The sequence below is a fragment of the Apodemus sylvaticus genome, chromosome 4 (assembly GCF_947179515.1).
Source record: "Apodemus sylvaticus chromosome 4, mApoSyl1.1, whole genome shotgun sequence".
NCBI classification, from domain to species: domain Eukaryota; kingdom Metazoa; phylum Chordata; class Mammalia; order Rodentia; family Muridae; genus Apodemus; species Apodemus sylvaticus.
In genome coordinates, this window is record NC_067475.1 from 67649018 (window position 1) to 67658519 (window position 9502).

General features: G+C 50.1%; 2 protein-coding genes across 2 annotated transcripts; both read left to right on the forward strand.

Moving 5' to 3' along the window:
* The first annotated feature begins 1849 nt into the window (after positions 1–1849).
* LOC127682950 (histone H2A type 2-A) lies at positions 1850–2613 on the forward strand. Its single transcript, XM_052179706.1, has one exon. The coding sequence runs from the start codon at positions 1889–1891 to the stop codon at positions 2279–2281; it is 393 nt and encodes a 130-aa protein (XP_052035666.1). The 5' UTR covers positions 1850–1888; the 3' UTR covers positions 2282–2613.
* Positions 2614–2874: 261 nt separating this feature from the next.
* Positions 2875–3697, forward strand: LOC127682951 (histone H3-like). The gene has a single exon (XM_052179707.1). The coding sequence runs from the start codon at positions 3035–3037 to the stop codon at positions 3614–3616; it is 582 nt and encodes a 193-aa protein (XP_052035667.1). The 5' UTR covers positions 2875–3034; the 3' UTR covers positions 3617–3697.
* Positions 3698–9502: the final 5805 nt, after the last annotated feature.

Genomic DNA, 9502 nt, shown 5'->3' on the forward strand with positions numbered 1-9502 from the left:
ACATTCTACACTGTCCATCCATTTTGAAATGGTGAGATAGTTTTTAAATCAGTAAGGTCAGCTCTAAGGAGTGCATGTGCCTTGGAGGGGGAAGTGCTTCCTGAGTCACAGAGTACTTAGAGAGAAATAGAAAAGTCAATGCTATAACATCTACAGAAATAACACACACCAAATTATATTTCAAGACAGATACAGAAGGATCAATAGCACACTCAGGATGCCATTCCCCTGTTCTGTGCTCAGTCCGTCCATAAATGCAGGGTTGTGTAGTTTTTGCTGAACCCTTGATCCATTTCTCAAATTTGTGACTCCACATATGCACATAAATATCAATCTATCAAATTTAATCAGAATGCCTGATATACCTTTAACTTCTCAACTTAAAATGCTTATCTGTACTCCATCATAATGACATTGCCTATCCAGCTTCAACCCAAAATCCTAGTGGCTACATTTTTGTCTATTCCTCCTTAAGACTAGACTTCTATCTCCACAATATTATGTTACAATGTAAAATATAAGAACTATGTAACCATGTTACTATGTAACAATATACCAGTCACTAGAGCTAAGCTTCCACTCAATGTGTCTGTCTAATCAGTGATTCTAATGCCACACATTAAAATTGCTCACAAAGCTTATTATAGATTTCAGAAATTAAAAAACGCTGGCTGCCAGGTGGTGGTGGCACATGTCTTTAATCCCAGCATTTGGGAAGCAGAGGCAGGTGGATTTCTGAGTTCCAGGACAGCCTGGTCTACAGAGTGAGTTCGAGGACAGCCAGGGCTATACAGAGAAACCCTGTCTTGAAAAAACAAACAAAAAAAGCTGGCTGTATTTCCCTGGGTATAACTGATGCGATGCTAAAATACTGACAGTATGGATATAGCACTCCGAGTCACTCTAGCCCCTGACAGTGGAAGGCTCTTAAAGGAAGCTTCTGGGTAGCCATCATAGGACAAATGATCAACAAAAGCAGTAACATAAAATTTACTTTTTAAGTTATTTCGATTCCTATTTGCAAATCTGAATTGCAAAAACCCAATAATCTCAGTAAACACCCGGCGAACTGTACTTGGTTTTTTCTCTTCAAGCACTCCCAGATGTGGATGGATTAAGAGAGTAAGTATAGCCAGGCAGTGTTGGCACACACCTGTAATCCCAGCATTTGGGAGGCAGAGGCAGATGGATTTCTGAGTTCAAGGCCAGCCTGGTCTACAGAGTGAGTTCCAGGACAGCCAGGACTACACAGAGAAACCCTGTCTCGAAAAACAAAAACAAAAAAACAAAAACAAAAAAGTAGAAAAAAGAGATTGAGTATTTTGTTGCCGTTGTATGGAAATAACCTATAAATGTAACGGATTTGAAGTGAGAGTCCCACCAGTAAACGCTTAAAATGTAACAAGTAGGTTTTTACACTGTTTCAAGTAGAAAGAAATAGAGGATATCGGAATTACCCTCTACTTCCTAGGTATCAAAAACTAAGTTTCCTTAGTTTGTTATTCCTTAAAGAATAACATGCACATAAATAAGCAGATGTTTGACTAAGACCTTCCTGGGGGCAAGGTACTCTTAGCCAGCTTCCACACCAGCAGAAAGGGCAATGAGGCCACCAGCCGAGTGTCGCAACAAGGGCCTCACGCAAATGAGGCCACTGAGCACGCGCGTCGTGATTCGCGCGTTCCACGGCGGCGCCTGGTCCAGGGAGCCGGGCTTATGTAAATGAGAGGATTCTGTCCGCGCGCTCCTATTGGCCGCGGCGTCAGGACGCGCGTGAGCCAATGGGAGCGTCGGGCGGACAATCGGGTCTCTGTCTATAAAAGGGTGAGGCGGCGGCGGTGGAGTACAGTTTCCTGGTTTTGACCGTCTCTGTATTTGCGCTTTCGTGATGTCCGGCCGTGGCAAGCAAGGAGGCAAGGCCCGCGCCAAGGCCAAGTCGCGGTCGTCCCGCGCCGGGCTGCAGTTCCCCGTGGGGCGCGTGCACCGGCTGCTGCGCAAGGGCAACTACGCGGAGCGCGTGGGCGCCGGCGCGCCGGTGTACATGGCGGCCGTGCTGGAGTACCTGACGGCCGAGATCCTGGAGCTGGCGGGCAACGCGGCCCGCGACAACAAGAAGACGCGCATCATCCCGCGCCACCTGCAGCTGGCCATCCGCAACGACGAGGAGCTCAACAAGCTGCTGGGCAAAGTGACGATCGCGCAGGGCGGCGTCCTGCCCAACATCCAGGCCGTGCTGCTGCCCAAGAAGACGGAGAGCCACCACAAGGCGAAGGGCAAGTGAGGCTGCGGCTCGCGCTGGCCCGCGTCTCCAGGATACCCCCGCGAGCTCCCAAAAAGGCTCTTTTCAGAGCCACCCACTGGATCAGATAAAGAGTTGTGTCACGGTAGCCGTTCTTGTGGCCTTTCCCGGCCCTGCCCCAAAGTGAGAGTGTCGTGTCCCCTGCCTCCTTCCCCAGTCTGCTGGCGGTCCCCTTGGTAGTAGTGGTGTCTTCTGTGCGGTCGCTCTTTGGCTGGTACCCTCGCTGACTGTCCCAAGCATCTCGCCCCATCTGCCTCCCCTCACCCTCGGTCACACACAACACCGAATCCCTCACTCAGCACGGTACCACCCGCCCACCCTCAGACCGAAGTCTTGCTGACCCTTCGCAGGACTGGGACTCGACTAGGGCTTCTAGGCCAGTCCAGACACAAGTCACACTCAGTCGCCGCTCCCGCCCGGTCCTTGGGGAAGGTCTATGGGGAGGACGTGTCCCGCGAGGACTGGACGCGTCCAGCTCTAGAGATCATGGGGCCCTCGGGCTGGGGCTGGGCGGTACTAAACAAACACTAGCTTAGTTCTGCTCCGGGACTTGGGACGCCGGGCGGGCGGGCGGGCGGGCGGGCGGGGTCGCGCGAGCTTCCCCGGGGCCGAGCCGGGACCCGCCCTCTACGAGTAGCTGCCAGACGTGGCTCCACCCTCGCAGAACGTTGGCAAGTCATCCTGCTGCAGGGCTGGGAGTGGGGGCGGGGAGAAGGGCGTGGCGGGCACGAGCCAATGGGCGAGGCTGGGGCCGGGCGACGCCACGGCCAATCGCCCGGCAGCGCGGGAGTTTCAAGTCTCCGTCTCCGCCCCGCCGCGGGGGGAGACTGCGCCTATAAAGGCGGCCGGCTCGGGCCCGGGTCAGTTCCCCGTGTGCTCGTCGTCCGGTGGTCTACCGTCTCCGCCATGGCCCGTACGAAGCAGACCGCCCGCAAGTCCACCGGCGGCAAGGCCCCGCGCAAGCAGCTGGCCACCAAGGCGGCCCGTAAGAGCGCCCCGGCCACGGGCGGCGTGAAGAAGCCGCACCGCTACCGGCCCGGCACCGTGGCGCTGCGCGAGATCCGGCGCTACCAGAAGTCGACCGAGCTGCTGATCCGCAAGCTGCCGTTCCAGCGCCTGGTGCGCGAGATCGCGCAGGACTTCAAGACGGACCTGCGCTTCCAGAGCTCGGCCGTCATGGCGCTGCAGGAGGCGAGCGAGGCCTACCTGGTGGGGCTGTTCGAGGACACCAACCTGTGCGCCATCCACGCCAAGCGCGTCACCATCATGCCCAAGGACATCCAGCTGGCCCGCCGCATCCGTGGGGAGCGCGCCTGAGCGTTCCATCTCCCTTCCCTCCCCCACAAAGGCTCTTTTCAGAGCCAACACGAGTTCTCGGAAAGAGCTGTGTGCTTCTTACTCAAGTTTGTTCTGTTTGTCTTCCTGTGTCAAAAGTCCTGTTAGTAAGGTTTGCAGACTGGAGTAGGTTGTATAACATTACTTGCAGCCTTATTCATTCATAGACCCCTCTAGCTTTTAACTCTACTCAGCCTAAGGCAATGAACTTATAGGGATTGCTGCATGGTGTATCTCTGCCCCAGCTGGAGCAGAGCGAACCTGTCTAAATAGCTGAACAGTCAGGAGACCTAGCTTCCAGCTTATTGCTTCTTATTCTGCTGGGCAATGTCCGGGTCCTTTCTAAGCTCGTAGTCACAGGTGTGAGTGGGCTGCCATGAGTGATATCTGCTGATACTGCCCTTTTGTTCCCCCTCTAACTCGATTAGAACACCTGCTACTTACTTGGGATTCAGCATTTATTATTATGATCTGGTTCTATGGCTAAGTGTTTCTTACTCTCGTTTTTTAATTGCAAAATGCTTTCCACCCCACCCTCCAGTGGCAGACACCTTTCTGGACAGATAGCAAAGGGGAATCTGCTCCTAATTCCTTGGCATGAGAACAGTTTTCTGCAGAGATGGATCTTGAACCTGAGACTCAAAAGACCACAGTAAATACCTCATGAGGATCACTGCCAGGGACCTTCCCTCTGGTCTGCCTGCAACTAGCAGAGAGCAAAGGAGCAATGGTTAAAGCTGTGTGAGACAGCCCATTTGCCCCCAGCATCTTACTGAAACTTTGCTTCAAAGGTTGAGCCCAAAAGTTAGAACGTAGTGACTTTGGTACATCAAAGCTCTCAGTGGCTAGGCAGACTGGTTGAGCAAGCAGATTTACATCATTACTTAAAACTAAGGCAGATTTAAAAGATGCCAATCAATTTAAATACAAGCGATCTGGATGCTAACCACCTGTGCAGGTCCTGCTCCGAGGCAGTCAGGGTCCCAGCAGTAGGAACAGCTGTGGCCTCCCTTCGCCCTTCTCACTTTCAGGGTCACTTTACTCCCTCTTGCGACTTGTGAGTACTCACTGGCCATCTAGAGCCAAGAAGATATACCAAGTTCCTCCTGACACAGAAACTGAGATCCCAGTGTCTTGAGAACACTATTCTGGGAGTTGGGAATTTTCACATGAAGGAGCTGAGCCTGACATATTTGTGGGGAAGCTCTCATCAGATAACAGAAGCAGCGGGCTGGATGACGTCTACCCAGGCATTAGAAGAGGAGCTAGAGATATGGCTCAGCAATTCTGAGCACCGAGCACACACTGCCCTCCTCGATACAGAGCCTGACTTCAGCTCCCAGCATGCATGTTGGGCATCTCTCAACCACCAAGTAACTCTAGCTTCAGGGAATCTGACACTCTTCTGGCCTCTGCAGCACCTTCATTTACACAGAAGAGACAAAGGTTTAAGTACTAGGTTATCATTAAAAGAACAAAAACCAATGGGGGAATTCCTAAACTAAGAAGGATGGCTGCAGAGAGGTGAAGAACTCCAGGGGAGAAGATGGCTGATGGAGACAAAGGTGGTACCAGCCTCACATGCACAGACCCTCAGGAATGCGAACGTCGAACCGCTTAACCTCCGAGACTGCTAGCTGCTGAATTATAATCACAACAACCTTACAAATCAGATGAAACGTCTGAGAATTTTCCCAATTTCCTACAACTTTAATTTCCTATTAAAGTGACCCCAAAGTTCATATACATAAGGAGAACGCCTTCCCAGAGTCTGTACTGGAAACTCAGAAGGGAAGTGACAAGGCGTACGGCGCCCAGGGCTGAAGTGCCTCTGCTCGCATTGACTCTGCTTATCAGCGGACCTCATACACACGTAGGGGACATGCTCTCACACTCACTGCCAGAGATGTTGGTTTGTCACCCCCGTGCTTTCAAGTCTTGCCAGGTTCTCTTTACCTTCACAATGAAATCTACACCCTGTGCTGAGGTGCAGAGAATCAGAAACTCAGTGGACAGCACAGGCTCTCAAGTCCTGGCTCTGCCTCCTACCTGCATGCTGTTGGCAGAAGCTGAGTCTTACCAGATCCTCACCTCTAAAGTGGAGATTAACAGATAGGCCAATGGTGTGTGGAGGTAGTTAAGGAAATAATTTCCATAATGACAAACAGGTGTGACATCTCAAACAAACAATACAAAACATGTCACTGTTGTTAAATAGTCAAAAAGTAAAGTGGCAAAGGTATGCTTCATTTCCACCCCAAATTGCTTGATTCTCTCCCTTCTCCCCTCCACCCCTGATTCCCTACTCTGGCCTTCCGACTAGATAAATTCACAATGTATTCACCTTTGAATGCAAAACCCACATCTCAAAGGGAATGCCAGATAGTTTATTCTGCAGTCATTTTGGTCCAGGAACTATAGTCCGGGAACATAGGATTAGGTTACCCCAAATGCCATATCCCAATGTGAAATCTGATTCATGAAGTGTTATAGTTTTACAGAACAAATTTCATAAATCAAGGCAAGTTAAAATACATTGGTCAAAACATCCAAGAGACAGTTATAGAAAATGGGGAAGTTTTCTGTGGGTTCAAGACACTATCTGATGGTAACCTTCCCTTTGGGGTTGAGAGAAGCCAGTGGGTCTGCTAAGTCAATAGAAGGAGCGGCTGTCCTGGAGGCTAAGGATAGCCCAAGACATGGTAACAGTCTCTGGATCTGAGCATTCCAATCTCTCCAAAGTACTCCAATTCGGATCGACCAGTCTCTGCAGACACAGCTTCTTTCCAGGATTTCTTGTTCACACACCATTGGTACATCTTAGGCCTGGCCTGGCCTGGCCTGGTCAATGCCTGCAGTTTCCAAGTAGGGCCATGACTTGGCAAATCCCTCATGCTCAGGTCTGTCTGTCTCCTGGATAGGCTGACTTTATAGTCATCCTATGAACTACCTCCTGATAACACATCCCTGAGAAGCTTACCTCACACCTTGCTACTACCTACATGGCACCGACAGACAGCAGATAGCATTCTCAGGTTCCAAAAAAGCATGCTCCCCTCCCCCCCCCCCCCCCCCCCCCCGCTGTCTGGTACATTTTCTCCTGTATTGATTTATCTGTCCTGCTAGATCCTTAATTCCTTCAGGGTGAGTGTTTCAGTAGCAGATCAGCGTCCTGAGCATGCTTGGAACACAGTAGGTGGTCAGGGAAATACCCTGTTCCACTAGCTTCAAACCCTAACCCAGAAGGAGACAAAATATAAGTGTGTCTCTGTTCTCACGAATTTGCTGACCAGGAAAGCATTTCGTCCAGGGTGGCCCTGCAAGGGATTATAGCTTTGGCCTGGCCTGGCAGCCTTGGTGAGCATGCGAGCACGCGGCATAGGCTTCCAGGTCAGGGGCCAGGCTCCTGAGGCACAATGCGCCTCCCAGATCCTGAGAGACCGACGCACTCCCTCAGGCAGGGAAGCACTCAGGCCGCTGTGTTCTCTGTATGTTCCCTTAGGAAGCAGGGAAGCTCACAGGACGATTGGTCTTGGACACCAATCTTGTGTACGCTATATAGCTTGCAAACACTGTATCCTGGCAACTTCTACGACACTGATCCTGACAACTGCCACTATATGCTGTTTCTGATAAGAGCAGAAAAGGTCTGATTGCTCTCAATAAAACTGCCACAGCTGGACATCTGCCCATCCTGGTTTAATATCTTGTGGCCCTCTCAGGTAACCTTGGCCTAGTAAGTGCTGGATCTTACATGGCCCAAGATCAGGAAAAGCAGTCATTGCCCTGGGGTGGTATGCCTTACCCACAAATAGCTAATGCATATATTGTGGCATTAGCTGGGGGCACAGTTGCTAACCAGCACCCACCTCAGTGGGATCCATGATTGAAGGGTGGTGCTTTAGGAAGAAGTGCTCATTTGTGGTGGATTGAAAACAACCCCTCTTTTCAAAACCCACACTCAACCATATCTCAGTCCCTGGAATATATAGACATCATGTTATACAGCTAAGAGATTTTGTAAATTTGGATAAATAAAGGAGGCAAGAGGGTCAACGGCAGAGAGGACAGCTGCAGAGACTGGAACACTGTGTCCAGGAGTCGAAATCTACTGTGGTTTCCAGCTGCAGAGCTAAGGAACCAGTCCTTCTGCGGCCTCCACCAGGAAACCGGTTCTTTAGGCTCATGTTTTAGTCTACAAGACTCACTGGGGCTTCTGAACTCTAAAAAGAGAATAAATCTGTGCTGCTTTTTAAGCCACTAAGTTTGTGGCTAGTCATTAAAGCAGCAGGACTAACAATGCCGTTGTGACATCCTCAAAAGGATGCTTGCTCTTTTTGTTTTGGAACAGCACTTGAAACACAATTAGCCATGAAGAGCATTTGGCAGCCAAGACAGGGAAGAAAGATCACGGCCAAGGAGGAACAAAAGCACTTAGTGATCCTTAACTGGCCACAGGTGGCTCCCTGAGGGCTCCTGGTCCCCCTCCTCCCTGGCTTGCTTACAGTTTCTTAGAGGATCACTCTCTCTGTAAGTGCTACTGACACTATAGATGACATGTAGACTCCCCAGCCATAGACCTTCCTATGGGCACCCAGACCCACTCTAGGCAGAAAGGCCAAAAACCGACTTTATGATGGGCCTGTGACAACCTGAGTGGCAGCCTATTGTACAAAGAGAAAAGCTCACAACACTTGCCTAAAGAATTCTAGAGTCATTTTCTCTAGGGCTGCCAAACCAAGTACCATGAATAACATCAATTTACTTTTTCATAATGCACTGACTAGTTTTATGTCAACTTTGACATAAGCTATAGGTTATCTGAAAGGAGGAAACCTCAGTTGAAAAAAATTACTCTGTAAAATCCACTGTAGTGCATTTTCTTAATGATTGATGGGAAGGCCCAGCCTACTGTGGGTGAAGCCATCCCTGGGCTGGTGGCCCTGGGTTCTGTAAGAAAGCAGGCTGAGCAAGCCATGAGGAGCAAGCCAGTAAGCAGCACGCCTCCACAGCCTCTGCATCAGCTCCTGCCTCCAGGTTCCGGCCCTGCTTGAGTTCCTGTCCTGACTTCCTTTAGTGATCAGCAGTGATGTGGAAGGTTAAGCCGAATAAACCCTTTCCTTCCCAGGGACCTTGGGTGTGGTGTCTCATCACAGCAATAGTAACCTTGAGACACACAGGTTTGGAGACTAGGCTGAGATAAAATTGTCGTGTGACCGCCAAGGGCTCTAGGGATAACCCTTCCTTGTTTCTCTCAGTTCTCAGTGACTCCTGGTCTGCCTTGGCTCAGAGTGACAGAACTCCAGGCTCTGCCTTAGGTTTCACACCAACTTCTTCCCTGCATTTCTTTGAACCCAAACACTTTCTTCTTTCTCTTATTTAACACCAATATTTTCATTTAAGGCCTAAATCTAGGGTGAATTTATTTTAAAAATCTATGCCTAATTACATATGCAAAAGTCCTATTTCCAAATGAAAAAAGAATCAGTGGGCACACTGCAGTAGACCTTAATTGGGCCAGCAGATCTAAGCTACATATGGAAAACGTCTTACCTGGGGTATGTGGTACAAAAACCAATCTTGTGCTCAGGCAAGAGGTCAAGTGGAAGGCAGTAGGGACGGGAGTACTCAAGAAGAAGAGGACCCACCACAGCCATGACTGGAAACCATTCACACCGCCGCACACAGAAGCTTGTCTGAATTTGGATGGGGAAAGAGCAGAAAGGAACTCCTGACAAGAAAGGTAACTAAAGGTGACTCTGGACCTCCCTACCTGAGTGGCTGGGGACAGGGTACTTCACGATGACAGGAGTTTGGGACAATGATGTGAATCCACAAGGTCACCTTGTGACCGGAACACAAGGTGCC

Bases quoted from the DNA above. Each gene is read 5' to 3' on its own strand.
- LOC127682951 (XM_052179707.1), top strand. From the start codon at position 3,035: ATGGGCGAGGCTGGGGCCGGGCGACGCCACGGCCAATCGCCCGGCAGC.
- LOC127682950 (XM_052179706.1), top strand. From the start codon at position 1,889: ATGTCCGGCCGTGGCAAGCAAGGAGGCAAGGCCCGCGCCAAGGCCAAG.